At 41.9% G+C, this 23433-nt stretch overlaps 1 protein-coding gene across 1 annotated transcript in view; it reads left to right on the top strand.

Moving 5' to 3' along the window:
- LOC306758751 (polyamine-transporting ATPase 13A3-like) overlaps nucleotides 1-23433 on the top strand; it is a gene marked incomplete at its 5' end in the record, with an annotated part of 42417 nt that overhangs the window by 17055 nt on the left and 1929 nt on the right. Inside the window, 14 exons of the mRNA XM_079244131.1 lie at nucleotides 7496-7616; nucleotides 10009-10133; nucleotides 10223-10386; nucleotides 12477-12575; nucleotides 12688-12767; nucleotides 13955-13997; nucleotides 16453-16562; nucleotides 18490-18586; nucleotides 18735-18807; nucleotides 18881-19058; nucleotides 21082-21263; nucleotides 21347-21435; nucleotides 21557-21637; nucleotides 21888-21983. Coding sequence (XP_079100257.1) covers nucleotides 7496-7616; nucleotides 10009-10133; nucleotides 10223-10386; nucleotides 12477-12575; nucleotides 12688-12767; nucleotides 13955-13997; nucleotides 16453-16562; nucleotides 18490-18586; nucleotides 18735-18807; nucleotides 18881-19058; nucleotides 21082-21263; nucleotides 21347-21435; nucleotides 21557-21637; nucleotides 21888-21983 — 1538 coding nt within the window. The remainder of the gene's footprint in view (nucleotides 1-7495; nucleotides 7617-10008; nucleotides 10134-10222; nucleotides 10387-12476; nucleotides 12576-12687; nucleotides 12768-13954; nucleotides 13998-16452; nucleotides 16563-18489; nucleotides 18587-18734; nucleotides 18808-18880; nucleotides 19059-21081; nucleotides 21264-21346; nucleotides 21436-21556; nucleotides 21638-21887; nucleotides 21984-23433) is intronic.

Here is a 23433-nt window from a genome sequence, read left to right as displayed (position 1 = left end):
AAAGGGAAAATGTCCTTAAAGAGGCTCGTTGGGAGAGGGTCTAAGATACAGGTGGATGGTTTAGATGAAGCTATTATTTTAGTTAATTCAGAGGGTTGGACAGGACAGAAACTATTTAGACACAAGTCAGATCCTGGTTCTAAGGATGCTTCGGAGACCACAACAGGCTCAACATTATAGGTAGAAGGAAGAGTATTGTGAATTTGATCTCTAATAGTGTCAATTTTATTCCTGAAAAAATACATGAAATCATCACAGCTAAGTGAGAAAGGAATACATGGCTCCACAGCGCTCCGGCTCCTAGTAAGCCTGGCTACAGTGCTGAAAAGAAACCGAGGGTTGTTTTTGTTTTCCTCTATCAATGATGAATAATAAGCTGTTCTTGCTGTACGTAAGGCTTTTTTGTATACGATTAAACTTTCTTTCCAGGTTAAGTGAGACTCCTCTAGTCCTGATGAACGCCATCTGTTTTCCAAACGCCTTGATGCCTGTTTTAGAGCTCGAAGCTGGGAATTAAACCAGGGAGCCTTCATAATCTTACCTAATTTCTTCTTCTTTAGGGGAGCAACATTATCCAAGGTTGTACGCATTGAAGCTGTTATAGTATCAGCATGTTGATCAATCTGAGCAGAAGTAAGGCTTAAAGGGGGACTCTCAGTCATGCTAACACATGGTAGATGTGAAAAAATTGATTCAATTGATTGTTTAAATTTTGTAATATTATTGTCTGATAAACATCTACTATAGTAGAATTTATTTTTGGTCAGTGAGTAATCAAATAAAGTGAATTCAAAGGTTAACAAGAAGTGATCGGACAAGACAGGGTTTTGAGGAAATACTTTGAGCTTATCAGTCTCAATACCATATGTTAGAACAAGATCAAGAGTGTGACCATGAGAGTGAGTGGCTCCATTGACATTTTGTGAAAACCCAATTGAGTTTAGAATAGAGCTAAAGGAAATGTTTAAACTATCATTTTCAACGTCAACATGAATATTAAAATCACCTAGTACAATGACCTTATCAGTAGTCAGCATTAACTCAGACAAGAGATCAGAGAATTCGGTCAGAAACTCGGAGTAAGGTCCAGGTGGGCGATACACTAATGCTAAAAGGAGCGGTTTCTCTGAATTCCATTTTGGATTAGATAAATTTAATGTCAGGAATTCAAAGGATTTATAGTTAGTTTTGTGCTTAGGATTAATTAAAAATTCTGACTGAAAACTAGCTGCAACACCTCCTCCTCTGCCTGTAGTTCTAGGAATGTGAAAGTTTAAATAGTTAGCTGGCGTAGCTTCATTAATACTAACATAATCCTCTTGCTGTAACCAGGTTTCCGTAAGACAGAATAAATCAATGTGGTGATCACCTATCAAGTCATTGACTAATAAAGACTTATTTGGGAGGGATCTAATATTCAGTAGGCCACACTTTATTGTCTTATTTTCAGATTTTATTAGATCCATTGTTTTTATTTTTATGAGGTTTTCACGATTAACCCCAGAAGTGTTTTTGTGTTGTTTAATTCTTACTGCTGGGAAGTTGTATAAGGTCGGAATGGGGTTTTGGGTGGGCGGCGGCAGGTGGGAAGCTGCAGAAAAGTGTGTAGGACTACAATTCTGCCTCCTGGTCCCAACCCTGAGTTGTCAATTTAGCTGACTAATAAAAGAGTCCATATTGCTAGATAAGAGAGCGGCTCCATCCAACGTGGGATGGATGCCATCTCTCCTAATAAGACCAGGCTTTCCCCAAAAAGCGCTCCAATTATCTATAAAACCCACGTTGTTATCGGGACACCACCTAGACAACCAGCGGTTGAAGGATGACATGCGGCTAAACATGTCATCGCTGATTAAATTTGGCAAGGGACCAGAGAAAACTACGGAGTCCGACATGCTCTTGGCAAAGTTACACACCGAAGCAACATTAATTTTAGTGACCTCCGATTGGCGTAACCGGGTGTCGTTACCGTCGACGTGAATTACAATCTTACGGTATTTACGTTTAGCCTTAGCCAGCAGTTTCAAATACGATTCGACGTCGCCCGCTCTGGCCCCAGGAATGCATTTGACTATGGTCCCCGGTGTCTCTAGAGCCACGTTTCTGACTATGGAACTACCTATAATCAGGGTTTCTGCCTCAGCGGGTGTGTCGCCGAGCAGGGAAAATCTGTTAGAAACGTGAACAGGTCGGTGGTGGCCAGTGGGTTTTGGTTTGGGGCTACGCTTCCGCCTGACCGTCGTCCAGCCCGCCTCGGCTCCCGGCTGCGCGGGAACTGCTGAGGGACGGCTCGGGATGGCTGCCCTGGCTGGTAGCTCCGCACTGGCTAATGGGGGCTTGCTGACTAACTGCTTCCCTAACTGAGTGCGGAGCTGGGCTTCTAACTCACAGAGCCTCGCCTCCAAGGCTGCCAAGCTGCTACACCTACCGTTATCACTAAAGGAGGCGGAGGAGTAGCTAAACATCAGACACACCGAGCAAGAAAAGGCAGGGGACCGGGGTGTGGGAAGAGAGCTAGCAGCCATGCTAAAACCGAGTGCTTGAGCTGTTTAAGTCAGTAAACAGAAAGCCAAAGATCCCAAAAATAAATGCAATATATAGAACAGTGGTTTGGGAAGATATTGTGCGCTAAAGTGAGTGGTTGGTTAACAGTAGATAGAAGTTAGAAAGAAGTTAAAGGAGCCAACGGCTCGTAGCAATCCGCAGTGACACACGCTAGGGAAACAGGAAATGACAATACTTTACCGCAACGTCAGCGCGAAATTATTACTTAATTTGGATGTAAACCATCTATACTCTTGTTAAAATTAGTATTTTTATTTTCAGTTTCTATTAAAAAAAAAATGACTCAAACATCCTCCACAAGGTAAAACCAGGTTTTGTTTTTCAAGAGGTAGATGTAAACTTGGTTCTCCTCAGTTTCACTACGTAATTAAAAAAAAAAAAAAAGCCTTGGCCCCTCCCTCCGGATGCACAAAGGGCAGGTCCTCGCCTTGCAGGCATAGAAAGTACTAACACTGTTGAATATGTACGGATGGGAACTTGATATCTGACATAGATTTACTAGTTTTAGACTTTTTACAGAGCTCTCGTGAAAATATGGATGTAAAAGTAACACCAGACTATAGGACTGGGCAATATGATGAGATATATATATATATATATATATATATATATATATATATATATATATATATATATATATATATATGTATATGTGTGTGTGTATATATATATATATATATATATATATATATATATATATATATATATATATATATATATATATATATATATATATATATATATGTGTGTGTGTATATATATATATATAATGTATATATGTATATATATATATATGTATATATATACAACATATATGAGTTATTGTCACAAATAGCTTTATTTACTTCAGACCGACCCTCTCCGTAGGCTGTCAGATCAGCCTGCGGGCAAAACGAGTGGATTGAGACTCTTCCACATTAAGCCCCGCCTCCCGCCACTGCACTACATCGGGAGCGCGCACCGCACCTGCTTTCACCGTCATTGTAACGTCTCATAAACAGAAGGATTAGGCTCATATGAACTCAATAAAAAAAAACAAAATACAATGTCAACACATAGCATACAGCCCTACATGTTGGAACCTGAATCAGAGCCTGAAAACGAAGTGGAAAACAGCAACCCACAGCAACGAATGCAGCAGGATGTCTCTCTTTGGTAAACTCACCAGCCATCGTTGGAAATAACTTTATCCCACGTTTTCCACCCGCCTGATGTATTTGTACATGCCCTTGTTAACCAGTAGAAGGTAACCAATCACCGAACCTTATCCTCCAGGACGTCACAAGGATTTCCACGTAGAAAAAACTCTAAAATGACGCATTTTTCGTCGACATGGAAACCGAACAGAGAGTGCTGGAACTCAAACTCAAACTCAAACATGCGTTTAGGTGATAAAAAACAGTGCCGTTCACATGTCTGATGAGGATTCAACACTGTAACACTGTAGAAAGCTCAGAAAACTCCAAATACCATCATAGCACCCTTTAAACTTGAAAATATGTTCAGATTTTAAAATATGTTTTTATCTATTGAATTAAATGAACGAATAAAATCAAAAACTGTATTGCATGGATGGGCAACGCTGCTGTACTGCAGGTTTTAAATGTTTCCCTGATTCAACACACCTGATTTAATTAATAGGTCATTGTACATAAGTTGACAACAAGCTGTTGGATCAATTTGATGTGAATAAGTGTGTTGGAGTAGGGAAACATCTAAAACCTGGAAGACAGAGCGCCCTCAAAGTTGACTTATTGCATCCACGACTCATGGGAGCGTGCAGCAGATAGACAGCTGTCATCTTCCCACACTGCTTCCCAGCTCCCAATGGAGCTGGGAAGCAGTGGAGAGAACCTGCACATGTATGGGAACAGGTCAGACTGTTGTGCAACACACTAAACAATAGCAAACGTCCATGAAAGGTTGCCTAAAATGTCCAAATACGCTCGTCATTCTCTGGAAATCCATCTGAATGGTCATGAAAGATTGGTTCCCTTTTGTAGCTGCATGTTGCTGTGAGTGATTCTGGCATAAAAAAAGGCAAATAAAGTGGAAAACCACAATCTGATGGCACGATTAATAAATAACTTAATAATAATGAAAGTGTCTGGGTACTTAAAAAATAACAAAACTTGTTTTTGTTTTTTTTTAAGATATATGGTATTTGAACAAAAGTGTTAACATGAGACGACAGAAACATGTCAGAAATCAGATGGAAGTTTTTGTGTCTGTTTTATGGATAAATCCTACACACACAAACATTCCTGAATTCCACAAACTCCTTAAACAGTGTGTAAGTGGGACCAGGAAGAACTGTAGGGAATGTGTGTTATCAACCGAGGATTATCAGTCAAAAAGAAAATTGAATCGTATTTAGTCTGTTTTGGAAACTTGAAAGAGGTTTGATGAAACTTGTGTAGGTGATAAGGATGAGAGCCTCGTCTCTTTCTATGTCATTAATCTCTTTAATAATTTACAGCCAATCAATAAGTATAATCACCAGTGAGGTAAATGATAAATGTGTACTTTTGGAAGACGTAACAGGACATTGATCATAGTGATATGCCATGTTTGGAAAAGCTGTGATAGCTGAGGGCTGGAAACGTTAACCTGTATGAGGAAGAGATGTTGGTTTTTTTTCTCAATCTCATCTTTTATTACAAAAAACATTAACAAGTAAATTAAACTAAATATAAAGAGAAAAAAGAGAACAATCGTTAAAACAATTGGTATAACAAAGTTACAGATTGGTCCTTGGTTTCCGATGAAACCTGATGAAACATTTAGAATATTTTAAAGCACCATTGTGTGGTCATCATAACTGTCCAGTTCTGCTGATCTAGTACAAGTTACAAAAATGCAAATTTAACAATCAGATCAGTTAGAAAAAGGGCATCTTCTGAAGGTGCCATTTTATATAAATATAATATATTAATTTATACATTGTACACTAAATGTATTCATCACATACAACTCCAATAAACACAGGAAAAACAAAAAAAGCAGACAATTTTAAAAACTAAACTCATGTCTGAATGTTATCTTGTAGCAGCACAGCAGAAAGAAATGATCCTGTCAAGTGAAGTAAGAACAGAATCTGGTGCTTCAGGCATAACAATTAAAAGATATGGAAACTAATGTCAGCAACTCCAAAAATTCAAGGCATTCAGATTGATTTTACAATCTTAAGGAGATGTAGAAAGACGGGGGTTACATGAACTCTGGTCAGAAGCACCTTGAGAGATAATCAGTCCAGTCCAACACAAGCAGATTTAACGGTTCGAGGAGCTCTGAGGGGAGGAATTCACCATCCAAACTTCTGGTGCAAATTAGAGCTCAGGAATTCCTCCCACAACTGACCTTCAGACCAAGATGGAAAGTCAGAGAATGGTGATTTAATATTATTTGAAAAGGGGACAGAAAAAAGTAAAAAAAAAAAAAAAAAAAAAAAGCAAAATGCTACAAAAAAAAAACAACAACAAAAAAGTAAAAAAACAAACCACAGTCTGTGTGAAGATTTCAAACCTTGCAAACCAGAAGATGATCCTGTTAACATGCACGCCAAGTGTCTGATGATTACCTGAATCCTGGAGGAATCAGATGATCCAGGTAAAAACAGCATGTAGCTGCATCTCCATGTGTTGCAAGTAGAAATACGAATTAAATATGCAAGTTTCCAAGTCTGACATTACAATTCAACCTCACAGCTGTGGAACATTTTCCTAAATACTTGCTTTACTTACAATACCAGTCAAAGGTTTGGACACACTTTTTCATTAAATCCAATGGGAAAGTGTGTCCAAACTTTTGACGGGTACTGTATATTTTCAGACTTAAAGAATTAAACCAAACTAGTAGATTTGATTTCTATCTGTGATTTTTTTTTTAAAACATTTTTAGAAATGGAGTTGATGTTACAAAACATGGAGAAATTAAAAAACTGGAGTTACAATTTACAAAACTCATGTCTGTAAATCTAACGCCACATTTTGCCCAACTCTCCTTCATTAAGTCCGTTTTCCCCCTACCTTTTGCTATCTCCAGTGTTTGTTTGCTTGTTTTGTAACTATGGAATAGAATAGAATAGAATAGAAGAACTCTATTAATAGCAACTTGAGAAATGTAGTTGTTGCAGCCTCCGTGTACATTTGTGATGATAACACAAAAAAACGAGTATAAAATTAAAAATATTTATGAAATATTTACAAACCTGGTGGAATAACACAGAAAACGTTTGACCTTTGTAACTGCAAACAGAGGCTGCTGTAACAAATATTAACATAGATTTTCTCAAGTGTTTAAAAGCTTATTTGCATTAAAAAAAAAATCATACAATGTGATTTCCAGATTTTTTTTTTTAGATTATGTTTGTCACAGTGGACATGCATCTAAGATGGAAAATTTCAGACCCCTCCATGATTTCTAAGTGGGAGAACTTGCAAAATAACAGGGTGTTCAAATATTTGCCTGACCGTATAACAATGCACAATGTAGGTGTAATAGCCTAGAATGTAACATGGTAACAGTGTAATATATACTGAGATATGGTAACAGTCGTGGTGTTATCTATGAAACAGGGATGATGCATTGAACAGTCTTATTGAGGTGGGCAGGAATGATTTCCTGCATCGGTCTGTGAAGCTGTCTGAGCCTTGTGAAAAAGGCTTTCCACTGTTCTCAGGGTTTTCCAAGATAGTTAACAGTTTTAACACTCTAACACAGCTTCAAAAGTGTTTAAAATAATATATTCCTAATATTTCATAATATAAATTTATTATATTCCACTAAACTCTGTAATGATTTATTTGCTTTTTATTTCTCTAACAATATTTTGCTTCACTTATTTGTTCCACTCCACTTCCATGCAGGTTTTTTTTTAAATTGTTTTTTAACCAAATGTCGGCCTGATGGGCTGTTTCCTTCCCTTCAGTCCCACAGAGTTTTACAGAAACTCTAGAGGGCTACACCAAGCAGGGCTTCAGGGTTATCGCCCTGGCACACCGACAGCTGGAGTCCAAACTCTCATGGCACAAAGTCCAGAGCCTCAGCAGGTATGTCTGCTATGAAACACCACTCGCAATGTGTGTGGCAGTAAAAAAACAAAAAAAATTACATCTTTTTCGCTGATGCAGATTTTTAATGTTGGTTCATTTTAATGCATGGCCTTCTTGTCACCTTTTAATGTGTTTTTGTCAGTGATTAAAACTGAAAACGGTTTCTCACATGTGCTTTGGAAACCATAGCAACAGGCCAGTTTAGTTATTAACTGAGAGCTTCACAGGACTTAAGAGTATCAGAAAACCGAAGAGCAGCTCATGAGATTTTACATCCCCAAATAAAACCAACAACATATTGTTCTGGATTCATTAAAATGTGAATCTGTATGAAATATAGCTGACAGATGAGTGTCCCAACATTAGTATCCACCTTCACTCAGTAAACTTTAAGGCATTAACCCTGAAAACTGCAGCGATCCACGCCCCCAGTAAAAATAGCAATTTGGACGCAACAAGCTGCTGGTCCATCTCAGCTCTTTTGTTCCGAAGTAAAAAGTCTTATGTGTGTCAGGTACGGTGCAGCAGGTAAACTCCGAACAACTGCAGAGTTAACCAGAACATATTATTGGACCGAGCAAAAAAACTGGGTGGGAATCTCCAGTTCTGGACTTGTCTGGATTGTTCCTGAAAACCACAGGCTACTTTGTATCAGTTAGTAACTACAAATCTACTCAAAAAAGTTGTTATAAAGTTCCCCAAGGCTCCATCTTGGGCCTCCTATTCTTCAGAATCTAGATGCTCCAACTACCAAAGATCATAGAAAAACTGTCTTAGTATGCAGATGATATTCTGCTCTATGTTACTCTCATCGGGGAAGTCTGGTCCCTGACAAAGTTTCAGTTTAGGCCTCAGTCAATTAAAAACATCAGAATTTTCTTCAGCTAACTACAGATAAAATAATAAAATGTTTGGAAATGAAGATGAGTGTCCCAACATTAGTATCCACCTTCACTCAGTAAACTTTAAAACCAGCAGAGAAATCCAGAAATCTTTGTGTCCTTGTGGATTTGCAGCTGAATTTTAACTCATTTTAAAGTGGAACATTTACCACCTGAAGAACATAACTGGAACACAAGGACTGATGGATCGGCACGGTTTTATAAAAACGTCTATTTTCACTTGTCTTCTTGACTGCTGTCATGGAGTTTTTAGAGCTTTCTACAACATCACAACTACAGCAAATCCAGATGCTGCTTCCAGTCCGGTGCTCAGATCTCTATACTGATGGATTTCAGAATATTTCTGCTCTTAGTAGTTCTGCTCCGAAATACACTACTTGCCACAAGTTAGGGTGACTTCATTTGAGCCTCTGTAAAGTTTTAAATGCACATGTACAACTTTTCAGTCCTTCAACAAGGGGCTGAACCACAAAAACCAAAAGTATCTGCAACGTGAGCACAAGGAGAGGATTCTGATCCAAAGAGATTAGAAAAAAGATCCAGGTCCAGGCTTTACAAGTGGTTAGAATTAAAAGGCCTTTAATAAAAATGGGCAAAAAGGCCTTTTTGGATCTTTTTTCCAATCTCTTTGGATCAGAATCCTCTCCTTATGCTCAAACAACCCCTTCCATAAGCACCAGTGGTTCGAGGGATACCTGCAGCGCACCTGCCTCTTCTTTTTGTATCTGAAACATGATTGGACCACCAAAGGGTGTCCAAAGTCGATCCTGGAGGGCTGCCGTCCTGCAGGTTTTTGATGTATCCTTGCTTCAACACACCTGACCAACGTAAAATGGATCCAACAACCAATGAAGTTCTGCACAAGGACTGATTCATTTGAGTCTGATGTGTTTAGAAGCAGAGATAAATGGCAAACCTCGAGGATTGTTGTCCCTGAGGACCGGAGCTGGACTCCCCTGATCTAAACGGTCTTCTTCATCATCCTGTTCGACAATAAGACGTCATCATCGTTTCTACATTTTCTGTAAAATTTCACCAGAAAGTTGACTATCGTTAACTTTTTGTGAGTAGAATAGGACCCATCTGATGGACCATATGAGACTTCCCAGGTTCCATCCTGAGAAAGGAAAGTCCCAGAAAACCGGATCCAAACTTTACTTCTGTTAAACTGGTTGTTAGAACTCTTATTATCCACGGCTTCAAATGAACATTGTGGGTTTTTCTTTTTCATATATGTTCCTGTGTCAGCGATGATTATGTATTTTACAGCTGATGTCTGTATCATACTGTACGTACGTGACTTTATGTATTCTGTTATGTTTTCATCATTTTTGCTTGTTCTGTTTCTATTTCATTTTTCTGTTTGGTTTATTTTTATTTTTATTTCTTTGCCCCCTGCTGTGACGCTTGTGATGTTTTATGTAAAGCACTTTGAGTTGTCCTGCACATGAAACGTGATGTCCAGATACGCCTGCCTTGCCTTTAAGGGATCTGATCGAGACCAACATGGAGTTCCTTGGTTTGATCATCATGCAGAACAAGATGAAACTGGAGACTGCAGGCGCTCTGAGTGATTTACGACAAGCTAACATCCGCACTGTGATGGTCACAGGTAGCTGTGTCGGGTCAAAATAAACGTTCTTCCCTTTCTGCGTCAGTCTGTTCTCACCGGCTTCTCCTCCCCTCTGCGTCGTCTGTCAGGCGACAACATGCTGACGGCCATATCTGTGGCTCGAGACTGCGGCATGGTCCGTCCACAGGAGAAGGTCATCATCGCGGATGCTGCTCCTCCCAGAGATCTGCACCCTGCGAGCATCACCTGGCGTTACGCCGACAACCCCACTCAGACCGTCAAAGATGGTCAGGTAAGTGTGAGAGAAGGAACGTCATCTTTCTCTGCTCTTTTCCAGAATGAAAGATGATGTTTCATAAAGCCACAGCCGCCTATCAGCTCGCGTTTGGAGGATTTTTGCTAACAGATCTTTGCCCGCCTCATCTGCACTGATGATCCTCGAACCGTATTTTAGTCCGATCGCTTCACACGACTCTGCAGGACTTTCTTCTGATGATTCTTCCATGAAGTCATGCAGTATTTGTTCAGGTGTCTCTGCACCGCTGAGCAGCGCTGCACCGCTGCAGCGGCTGAGATCTCTTCAGCTCAGACAGAAGTTTGGATTTGCTTTTACAGTTTTACTTCACCGTGTTTCCATTGTTTTTTATTCTTTATTACATTTAATTCTATTTTAAAACGGCAAAACATCCCCCATAAAGCATGAACTCTGAAAAGCCCGTTTTTCCCGCCTGTTTTTTTTAATACATGGAGAAGTTCAGGCCTTGTGATTCTAGTCAACAAAACTGTCTGAGAAACTAACTTAGATCACCTGAAGGGTATGCTGTCATCACAGTTTAAACACTGGGGCTGCACGGTGGCGTAGTGGTAAGCACTGTGACCTCACAGCAACAAGGTCACTGGTTCAAGTCTCAGTGAGGAGTCAGTGTAAAAGATGGCCTTTCAGTGTGGAGTTTGCATGTTCTCCCCATGTATGTTTTTGTGTCTCCATGTAGCCCGGCTTCCTCCCACCGTCCAAAGCATGCATGTTAGGTTAGGTGGTTACTCTAAATTGTCAGTAAGGGTGTGTGGATGGTTGTCTTTGTGTTGGCCCTGCGATGGGCTGGACCTGCTACTTGCTGGGATAGACTCGGCTTTCTCGTGACCCTGAATTGGAAATCTTATGATATGAGCGAGGCTCCAGACATCTCGCAGGTCCATCCGGACATCCTGCAGGTCCATCCGGACATCCTGCAGGTCCATCCGGACATCCTGCAGGTCCATCCGGACATCCTGCAGGTCCATCTGGACATCTCGCAGGTCCATCTGGACATCCTGCAGGTCCATCTGGACATCCTGCAGGTCCATCTGGACATCCTGCAGGTCCATCCGGACATCTCGCAGGTCCATCCGGACATCTCGCAGGTCCATCCGGACATCTCGCAGGTCCATCTGGACATCCTGCAGGTCCATCCGGACATCTCGCAGGTCCATCCGGACATCTCGCAGGTCCATCCGGACATCTCGCAGGTCCATCCGGACATCCTGCAGGTCCATCTGGACATCTCGCAGGTCCATCTGGACATCCTGCAGGTCCATCTGGACATCCTGCAGGTCCATCCGGACATCTCGCAGGTCCATCCGGACATCTCGCAGGTCCATCCGGACATCTCGCAGGTCCATCTGGACATCTCGCAGGTCCATCTGGACATCTCGCAGGTCCATCTGGACATCCTGCAGGTCCATCCGGACATCTCGCAGGTCCATCCGGACATCTCGCAGGTCCATCTGGACATCTCGCAGGTCCATCTGAACATCCTGCAGGTCCATCTGAACATCCTGCAGGTCCATCTGGACATCCTGCAGGTCCATCTGGACATCTCGCAGGTCCATCTGGACATCTCGCAGGTCCATCTGGACATCTCGCAGGTCCATCTGGACATCTCGCAGGTCCATCTGGACATCTCGCAGGTCCATCTGGACATCTCGCAGGTCCATCTGGACATCTCGCAGGTCCATCTGGACATCTCGCAGGTCCATCTGCTGTGTGGCCATCAGAATCTCCACAACTTTTCTTCTTCATTGTTCAAACTATTTACCCACAGAGATGATTAATCTCTTAGGCAGTTCTTATTTTTTCTCTTTATTATCTATGCTTGCATCTTTGTAAATGACATTTCATGTCTGCAGGTATTTAAACTTCTTTCCTCCATATAACATAAGATTTCCTTTCGAGTTTTTTATTTATTTTAAAAGGTGGCATCAGTCTGCACTGTTATTTGTGCTTTTATTTGTACAATCTTATCTGAAAATGTTGTGTGTCTGATTTAATCAGTAACTGATCTGTGTATTAATCCAGAAACAAGCAGGAAGACTTGTCTGACTGACTCCTCATGTCTCCTCCAGACAGCAGAGATAAACGTGGAGGAGGGAGCGTACCACTTTGCCGTGGGCGGCAGAGCCTTTGCTGTTATCACTGAACACTTTCCTCAGCTGGTCCAGAAGGTACGAGCTCGTATTCACAGCGATAAAACATCATCATCACTCAGAGAGCTGCTGGGTCTTTGCCTGAACTGTTGCTGTCCTTCTTGTCTCTGTCCACATGGCGGCGCCGCAGCTCGTCCTCCGAGCCACCGTGTTTGCTCGCATGGCTCCAGACCAGAAAACTCAGCTGGTGGAAATCCTGCAGAGCATCGAGTGAGGGTCTTCTTATTCTCTACAGCAGCGCTATCAAATGCATCTCAGCTGCGTTAAAGCTCAAGTTGTGAAGCCAGGAAAACAATAACCTATAAATAATGAAAACTCCTCGTTTCTTTACATTAAAGCACAGAAGGTACATTATCAAAATGTACATTCACAGGGCTTTATTTTTATAAAACAGTATGAACAAACTGAAATATGAGGAAAAAGGTAGATGCAACTTCTTTTTTTTACCTCAGTTACTCATTTACATATTTAATTTAGTTACATGAGTTAAGTACATATTTATTTCTTACATATTTATTATTATTAACAGAAGTGAACCACTAATTCCCCAGCTGCCCCCCCACTGTTTCCACAGTAAATGGAAAATTCCATAAATTTTACTAGAAATTCTCCAATATTAATATTAATTTGACCCAATTAAGATTCTCTCTCTCTCTCTCTCTCTGTGAGAAAGAAAATTGTTTAGACGAAATATATATTATGATTTAAGAACTTATTTTAAAATGTATTTATATAGTATTCTTTATATTTTCAAAGCATTTTGTACATGAAATTTATATATTATGTAAACTTATTTATCTATAAACATGAAGAGATACACATACATTATAAGTTAGAAAAATCACAACAGATCTAAGAAAACACAAAGTATTTAATCTGGAACTGGAAAAAGCAGTTTTTCAGATTATGATAAGAGTACCTAAAGGAACAAAAAGGCAACTTAATCTTTAAAAATGAGTAATTACTTACTGTTATTGACAAATCATCAGTAATATCTTTTATTCTATTTTTATATATTTTTTTTTTTGTAACAAGTCCTGTTTAGTTTCCTGCTAAATGTAATTATTAATGCTGGACTTGATGGAGGAGATGACAGAAAGGAGAGTAAACATTAAGAGTAAAAGGTTTAGAGGAGATAAAGCTGCTGCATCTTTAAACAAACAGAAAACACTTTACAGCCTTGATAAGAAAGCAAACAATCATCAGGAGCACCTGCAGGAAGACAAACTGTAAAAATCATGAACATGAGAACATTTCCACGTCTACCTAATTCATTCTGTGGGACATATGGGACCCACTGGTGGGCCGGTTTCATCCCCACCCCTGCTGTAGATTTGTTTACTTCATGTAAAACTTGTGTTTGTACAGTTTTTTCACCAAGTTTGTTTTCTTTGCAGTTATATAGTTGGGATGTGTGGTGATGGTGCGAATGACTGTGGAGTAAGTATGAAATTTACTCAGACAAATGCTTATTTAGGTAAAACGTTTTTATTTTAAGCCAGATTTTTGTTTCCTACCATTTTAGAGTTCAAACAATGCCCACCAGACCTAACCTGAGATCTTTCTGGAGGTCTCAGGCTGTAATTAGTTTGTTCGTGCTGCTTTTTGTTGGCAGCCGTTCTTGGGAAAAGCCAGGTGATGCAAAGTTCAAAGCTTTCCAAAGACTTCACAAAGCTAGCAATCTGCAGCCATGCGCTCCTCTAAGCAGCTGCAGCACTCGGAAAATTAAAAATCAGTGATGCTCACAGAGCAGCAGCAGCAGCAGCAGCAGCAGGAGGAGGAGGAGGAAGGTGGCTCTTTCATGCAGCCGTTGGCTCGCTTCATAACCTGATTAAGGAATGGGAGTTAAAAGTAAGAGTGGAGGTCAAGTTCAGGTCCCAGAGCCAGCGGAGCTTTGACAGGATCTCTGTGAAGTTCTTTAAGCTGAAACACCTGCACATGTATGTGGAAGACACACTTTTTCTGCATCTTCACAGCAGAATCCAGAAGTTTGGTGCATCTTGGAAGTAAATCCGCTGGATTATGAAGTTGCAACAGAACAGTTTGGCCTCAATGAGCGACGGCTATTTACAGATCACTAATGTGAACAACATGAAAACTGTCTGGGAAGACTTCCAGATGCGAACAAGGAGGCCAAAGAATCTCCGAACAAGAAGCCTTTTTTACAGAAGGAGTGAAAATAAAGGGACATTACCCTAAACGGTGTCTCTAAACTCTGATCCTGAAGCATAATTAGTCTCTGAAAGAAAACTTTATTGTGCTTTAAATAGTAAAGAAACGTATTGTCTTCGCTTGTGTGAACATTTTCTCCAAGCTGCATGAACCTAAATGATTTAATCATGTCAGGTGATGTCCATCTATTTAACGAGGAAGGGAGTGGTTTAAGGAGATTACAGGCAAACCTCAGGAAAAATACACCAGAAAAAGATAATCAGCTCACTCAGATGGAAATACTGAAGTGTCAGGATCAAAGAATTGAGTATTTGTGTCTTTTTCTCCCACCAAAGTTTTTAGCAAGTAGATGTTTAATTTGTCTTTAACATGTTTTGCCTGATTAAGATTCTGTATTTGTTTCATTTGGGTAAAATTTGCCTCAGTTTAAAGGTCGCTGTTGAACAATAAAACCAGCACAATAAGAGGAGTATCACAAGAAAAAACAAAGTCTGTTTGCAGTAAAAGACTTTGTAAAACTGGCCATACATTCCTTCATAACTAACATGTCACTATATTTGCTCAATGATTAACCTGATAGACATGCAACTGTCCTTGTCCCCCGCGCACAGAGATTCCTCCCAATTCTCTAACTCTTTTGATATTATACACTCTAGATGGTGGGATGTTCAAAGTATTCAAAAACTTTATGTTTAAGAACATTTAAAAAAAATTTTTTTATTCCCCAATTTTCACACCCAGTTTATCTGAGAGTGGTGACCTCATGTCCATCTTTTCATCTTAGAGATTCAATGAATCCACTTTATTGTCGTCACACAGGCTGCAAAAAAATTGAGGTAGCAGCTCTCGTGTCAAGATAAATAATAAGAATAAATATGGCTCTATATGCAACTAAATAAAACTATAAAATACTGATAAAATAACACATTAAAAACCATTTGACATAACATGAACAGTAAAAAATGGCTGCACAGGCTCTGTTGTGGAAGAAATGACTCGGTGCTTCAGAGGAAGAGCGTGCAGGGACGTGGCGCCTCCTGAGGGTCACCAGGGTCGGCAGGATCTCTGAGAGACTCTGCCTATTGACAAATGCTTCTCCACGTTGTTTTTTTTTTATTTGAGGTTGTGATTATTTTTCCATCTTTTAGTTGTTCCTGTTGGAACATTTTGCTTTTGTGTTGCTGCCATGAATCTCAAAATAAGCTCATATTTCCCATGAAATGATGTTTCAACATCTGATATGTTGTTTATCTTCTACTGGGAATAAAATGTGGGCTTATAGTGTAGAAATTTTGGTTTTTATCTTCATTTTACGCAGTTGTTTTATTCTAATTACAACTGAAGGAAAAAAAACCCCAAATGTTGCATTCATAATTCTGCACGCTACTAGTTGGCCAGTAATTGTGCACACGTGCATTTTTCTCCTTTAACTACCTGAAAGATTCATGTTGGAAGTTTATTCGTGTTTTGGGTTCAGTTAGAGCAGCTGTAGTTGTTAAAATGATGCTAAAATGAAACCTCAAAAATACAGTTTGCTCAAGAATTGTGCATATTTCTAAATCAGGTTGCCTTTTTTAACCTGTTTTCACTGAAACAAGTGTGTTTAGCAATAAATTCCACCTTTAATTCACCGACCTGGATGAAGAAATGTAAAGATGTTGGATGTTGTGTAAACCCTGTGTATAAGTGAGCTGTACTGATGAAGCTTTCTGTCTGTTTTCAGGCTCTGAAGAGGGCTCACAGCGGGATTTCTCTGTCAGAGCTGGAGGCCTCCGTTGCTTCACCCTTCACCTCCTCCACCTCAAACATTTCCTGCGTCCCAAACCTCATCAGGTGGAGATCTGACCCAGGCACAGTTTCCTCTAAAGAAACAACCTTTCATTTCTCTTTTCACGGATATCTGATTAAAGTTTGCAAACTTTCCTGCAGTTTAGGCTCAAACTGTGAATCTGTTTTCTGCTGAAATACTCTAAACTCAGCTGTTAATCTTTTACTACAGCCGCCGTTCCAGTGGAGTTGGAACGTTGTGTAAAACAAACACAAACAGAATACGAGGCTTTCCAAATCAGTTTATTCATCTGATCAAGACAAGATGTTGAATGTTTAAACAGTTAGATATTTTGGAAATATTCACTCATTTTGAATCTGATTCCTGCAACACATCATAAAACAGCAGGGATGTTGTCATGTTTACGCTGTTACGTCATCTTTCCTTTAACAACACTCGACAGGCGTTTGGGAACTGAGGACAGTAAGAGTTGAAGCTTTGTAGCTAGAATTCTTTGTCATTATTGCTTGATGTACAGCTTCTGCTCTTCCACAGTCTGGAGTCTCTGTTATCGTAGTTTGTGCTTCATAATGGACTGGTCTGGACTGCAGGCAGAGCAGTGTCCACACTGCTACCAGGAATCCACGCTGCTGTAATGCTGCAGAATGCGGCTGCTGAAACAAGCAGGAACGTCTGTAAAATTACGCTGCTTGGATTCAGAACATGTTGCTCCAAAACCAGTTTGAACCTTCCAGCATTAATGGTGCCTTACAGTCAGGGCCGAATTAAAAATGCACATGCCCCTGGGCCCAGAGTGTTCCAGGGGCCCCCTTCCCCACCACAACATTTGGAAAATTGTGAATGATACACTGTGAAACGACATTTCTAACATCTCTCAGCCAATGGTACCAGTAGCAAAACACTAGACATCGTGGTGTAACTATCTGGCTTTTATGTACATTTTGTTTCATGTCCAAACTGCTGGTATATGCCCTACAGCGAGCCCACATGGGCCCAAAGTGGGCGTGGGCCCCTGGGCCTTTGCCCATAATGCCCACTGGATAATCCGGTCTTGCTTACAGTAACCATACCATCACAGATGCTGGCTTTTCAGCTTTCCACCAGTCCGGATCGTCCTTTTCCTCTTTGGCCCGGTGGACATGATGTCCATGAATGAACATTTTTAAACGTGGACTCGTCAGACCACAGAACACGTTTGCAACAGTCCACCTGGGATGAGCTCGGGTCCAGAGCAGCCGGCCGTGTTTCTGGGTGTGATATCTGGCTTCGGCTTTGCATGAGTTTAACTTATAGACGTAGCGACGCAGTGTGTGTACTAACCATGGTTTTCTGGAGTGTTCCTGATCCCACGCAGTGACATCCTTCACATGGTGATGTAAGAGGTCGAAGGTCGCGGGCATTTCCAGCCTGATCGCTTACATGTGGATATTTCTCCAGATTCTCTGAATCTTCTGGTGATATTGTGGACTGGACAAGATAAAATCCACAAATTCCCAGCATTTTATTGAGAAATGTTCTCAAACTGTTGGATGACTTGCTCATGCAGTTGCTCACAAAGTGGTGAACCTCGCCCCATCCTTGTTTGTAAACGACTGAGCCGTGCTCCTTTTATACCCAGTCATGACACCCACCTGTTTCCATTCAACCTGTTCACCTCTGGAATGATCCAAACAGGTATTTTCTTTAGAATTCCTCAACTCTCCCAGCGTTTTGTTGCCCCAGTCTCAACTGTTAAGGACCGTGTTGCAGGCGTCAAATTCCAAATGAGTAAATAATGGCAAGAAAACAAAGTTTTTATAGAGTATTTGATTGAATATAGATGAAAAGGTATTTGCAGATTACTGTAATCTGATTTTATTCCCTAACACACAACGTTCCGACTTCACTGGAATTGAGTTGTAATGGACACAGGAAGAAATATCAAACTTATCAGTAATTTAAAATGACTTTATTTCCCCTGAAACTGCAAAGGGAGGGACGAGCTGCTCTCATAACATCCTTCTGCGTCTTTAAGTTCATGGCTCTCTACAGCATCATCCAGTACATCAGCGTCACCCTGCTCTACTGGGTAAATATCACTCTGCAGTTTTTTAGTTAGTGGAGGAAAAGTTGAGGATTTACAAAGATGTGGGGGAGAAAATGCACAGATTCCAGCTGATTAGGTTAAAAACTTTTGAAGATGAATTTATCTGCTGCTGCTGTTGTCTTTGCTGTAGATCCTCAGCAACCTGGGAGACTTCCAGTTCCTCTTCATCGACATCGTCATCATTCTCATCATCGCCTTCACAAGTGAGACAGCCGCCGGTGGAGTTCAGGGAACAAACAGATGAACTTGTTTCACCGCTGTTTTTCCTGCCTTTAGTGAGTCTGAATGCTGCGTGGAAGGAGCTGGTGGGACGGCGCCCACCATCCAGTCTGATCTCTGGCCCGCTGCTCTGCTCGGTTCTGACCCAGATCCTCACCTGCCTGGTCTTCCAGGTTCTAGCTTTCCTCTTGGTGCAAAAGCAGAGCTGGTATGAGAAATGGACACCTGAGTCAGAGTGAGTTAGAATCTCTTTTTACCACATTCCCATCAGTTTTGTCCACCTATTCTATTCTATTCTAGTCTAGGCTATGCTATGCTATGCTATGCCATGCCATGCCATGCCATGCTAGTCTAGTCTAGACTAGACTAGTCTAGTCTAGTCTAGTCTATGCTATGCTATGCTATGCTAGTCTAGTCTAGTCTAGTCTATAGCATGGCATAGACTAGACTAGACTAGCATGGCATAGCAGTCTAGTCTAGTCTAGTCTAGTCTATGCTATGCTATGCTATGCCATGCCATGCTAGTCTAGTCTAGTCTATAGCATGGCATAGACTAGACTAGACTAGCATGGCATAGCAGTCTAGTCTAGTCTAGTCTAGTCTATGCTATGCTATGCTATGCCATGCCATGCTAGTCTAGTCTAGTGTAGTCTATTCTACAGTCATTTAGCAGACGCTTTTATCCAAAGCGACTTACATATGAGAGTGAGAACAACACAAGCATGAAATCAAACAGTAGAGGACATCATAGGAAGGTGCTGGTGGACTGCTGGAGTCCAGTTGGACGCCGGTCTTGACATGTAGTGCTAAAGGCTTTTTTTTTTTACCCACCCCACAATATCACCTATGTTAAAATGCAAAGAATTAATAAGAGCTGAGTCTTCAGCTTGCTCTTAAAAGTAGACAGGGACTCTGCAGAGCGGACAGTTTGGGAGATCATTTCACCATCGTGGCACAACAGAGGAAAAGAGTCTGGCTGGTGATTTAGTCCCACGTATTGGTGGTAACACGAGGCGTCTTTCTCTGGTGGAACGTAGCTGTCGAGAGGGAGTGTAGGTCTGGATTAGGGAGTGAAGGTAGACAGGAGCCATTTGAGTTATTGTTTTGTAAGCCAGAAGCAAAGCTTTGACTTTGATGCGTGCTGCTACCAGAAGCCAGTGAATTGGATTAGCAGTGGAGTGACATGAACCCCTTAGGTTTGGTTGAAGACCAGACGTGCTGTGGTGTTCAGGATCATCTGCAGAGGTTTAACAGAGCATGCAGGCAGGCCTGCCAGTAGGGAATTGCAGAAATCGATGCGTGAGATGACCAGAGCATGAACCAAAAGCTGTGTTGTGGGTTCTGTCAGGTATGTCTGATTCTCTTGATGTTGTAGAGAGCAAATCAGCAAATATGGAAAACCGAGGCAACATGGACCTTGAAGGTCAACTGGTCATCCACCATGTTCACCTCCCAGTTACCTTCTTCATCCTTCTCAGACTTTACTTCCTGATAAATCTTCTAATCAGGTCTGGCAGGGGAACCTTATCCGTCCCTTTAGTTCTGCTTCTACAGGCCAAGGGAGCTGGGGGTCATCCCATGATGCTCTAAGCGCCTTGCTGCTCTCTTTACTCTTGTCATTGGATTGCGTTTCTCTTTCTCTTCTTCTTATTCCTAACTTAGAGTTATGGTGCTCGTTGATTCCTCTTTCCTGTCCTCACTACCCTCAACTGGTCTGGTTCTGGTTTCACTGGATTTAGGCTCTACTGTGACCTTGTGCAGATCAGGAAGGAGGACACTATCCCAGCAGCTGTTACAGGCAGAGTGAACCCCAAAAACACTGCTGCCGGTCCATCAGAGTCATAGGGTTACCCAGACAGCAAATTTGGCTTCTGGCTGACTCTGTGTGAGTGTTGCTTCAAAAATCAGCCACTTAACCACCATGTACGGCTCAGAAGTTGTGTCCAGGTCCCCTTCACATATCTGGACCACATGTGTCCCACAGAATACTTTCCAGTTCTGTAACTAAGCCAAAAATAGTCCAGATTAGGCCCAAACAATCTGGGTAAAGGTCCAGCTAAGGAGCTAATGGGGCGTTAAAACCCCTTCTTTGATTCATTCCTCCAGCCTGGTCTATGCAGGGTTACAGGAAAACCTCCATCAGGACCAGAACCAGGAGGGACGGCCATCTATCAGTACTGGCTGTGGGTGAAGAGGTCAAATAAAAAAAAGAAATGTTTTTTCCTGGTTCTGACACAGAACTCGTTCTTCTCCTGCAGCGCCTGCAACATGTCCAGATCCGGTTTCTCTCAGAGCCTGAATACAACGACGCCCCATGACCACAAAAACATCAGGAACTATGAGAACACCACCCTCTTCTACGTCTCCTCCTTCCAATATCTGGTCGTGGCCATTGTTTTCTCCAAAGGAAAGCCTTTCAGACAGCCCAGCTACAAAAACTGTAAGACTCGTGTGCGGTGTTTTCCTCTAAACGTGTCATTTTCCCTCCACAGCTTAATGATTTCTTTGTTTTAACTTCCCGAGGGCCGTTCCTGCTGTCCTGCATCGGCCTGTACTCTTTCCTTCTCTTCATCATGCTGTATCCCATCCCTGCCATTGATAACTTCCTGGAGGTAAATTTTATGGCCTCATTAGGGAGGAAATATGTGGGAGAATCTGCAGGAGCTGAGAGTTTGTATATGTGTGTCGCGTTGCATTCACGCCGCGTCCTGTCACCCCTCTCTCCCCCTTCAGATCGTGTGTGTTCCCCATGATTGGCGTGTCACTCTGGTCGTCATTGTCATGGCGAATGCGGCCGTGTCTTTGGTGCTGGAGGTATGCTTTACAGACGCCACAGCCCACATACACTCTCAGACTGATCCTTTATAATGTGCAAACTGTGATTTGCATGCATTTGTTTTTTTTTCTTACCCAATCAGAGGCGCATCACTCCCCGATGAATGAAATCAGTGACTGCTTTGTGAAACTTTCCTTTTGTGTTACTCTTGTGTATTTCTTGGGCTGTAACTCAATCTTCATGATCAGCTGATTTTTTTTAAGACGTTCACACTGAAATCTCCTGTAGATTTTGCTCCTTGACGTCATCTTGTGGAGGCTTGTTTTCAGAGGCGATCAAGGGGCAAATGGCCCTAGAGAGCTCTGCTCTGCTGACGCATCACAGGTTGGGAAAACACTCATTAGACTCCTTGTTATGATCTCTTTTCTCTTGTTTCTGTGCACGTCAGCATGCTGTTTTCTTTCCATAGTTTTACTTTAATGTCATCAGAATGCACTCACCAGTCACTTTATCAGCCCCACCTTGCTGCTACTGAGATGTTGAAGCTGTTGGAGGTGATTTGAGCTTTGGGACGTGGAGCAGTGTCCTGCTGGGAGCAGGAACCCGATGAGAAGAAAGTTCTGCTCGGCTCATCCCATGCGGCTCTCTGACTCTTAACTTGCGGCTCGTGAAGCAGCCTCTGGCTGTCTGAAAATGCATCTAAACAAGTCATAATGATCCTCAACGCTGCAGTTCTCTCCACAAACAAGAGCTGCAGGCTGCTTGCAGAAACTCTGCTGTCCTAACGGCCCTAACTGACCCTGTCAGAGTTGCCAGGTTTGGCTGATTTCAGCTGCACCGAACTCCGCCAAAGAGCTGCTCCGTCGGTAGCTCCGTATATATAATGAAAAAGAAACACCCACATTTCTGAGGCATTATTGTATTTTTACCACATACTGTTGCATAAGAACGCCATTACTCCGTTATTTAGGATAACCATTCCTCGCTGAAACGCTGAATGTTACGGATTTGGCAACGTAGCAGGATACGTAACCTGGGAACGCCTTGTATGGTGGGGGATGGCGGCTCTCCTCTTGTCTTTTACCGGGCGGACACTGTGCGATTTTAGAAATCTGACTGTCGGGGAAATGCTCCCACTGCACAACGGGTTTGTTCCTCATACTCTATTTGACCCTACGACATGTGTACTCATACTGTACGACTGCTGTCAGCCACGACTACTTGTTGGCGTCAGTCGGTGTGTGACGGCACAACGTGCTCGAGTGTGAACAACGAAAAACAAATGTTCCTAGTTCCTATGACAACCACAGCGTGCCTGACAACAAGATGGCGAGCAGGCAGCAAGTTGTTGCAGTTGTGTGCGCTGTCTTGTGCGCTGAAACGAATAAAAAAAGAAAACCTCGTGTTCTCTCCATCGCTCTACTAATCTCTCGTCTAGCAGCTGTGTCCACCGCACACGTCTGAAGTTGGGGTTGCCCGCCATTGTTTAAAGCTCCACTGGCGTCTTCTGCGCAGGTGCGAACGTAGAATCGTGACGTAACACCACTCACACTGTACGAGCGACGGCGAAAATTTCTGACATGCCAGAAGTTTGATCGGGAGGTCGCAGCATCATCGTTAGAACGTAGCAGCAATTAATCCTTCCTCGTGAGTGTTCTCGCACTGTACGGCGTACGACCTCCCGACCGGACATCCTGATGCTATGATGTTTCCACGATGGCGTGGTCTGCGACAGCGAAATCGTGGTGAAATCCCCTCGAAATCGCACAGTGTCCGCCTAGCATTAGTATATTGAGTTCAGCTCTTGTTGAATTAACAGTGAGGCTCACCGGTC

This window comes from Telmatherina bonti (genome assembly GCF_933228915.1).
Source record: "Telmatherina bonti genome assembly, chromosome: 7".
Taxonomy (NCBI): domain Eukaryota; kingdom Metazoa; phylum Chordata; class Actinopteri; order Atheriniformes; family Telmatherinidae; genus Telmatherina; species Telmatherina bonti.
Note: the sequence above shows the minus strand (reverse complement) of the source record. Positions and strands in the feature narration are given on the sequence as shown.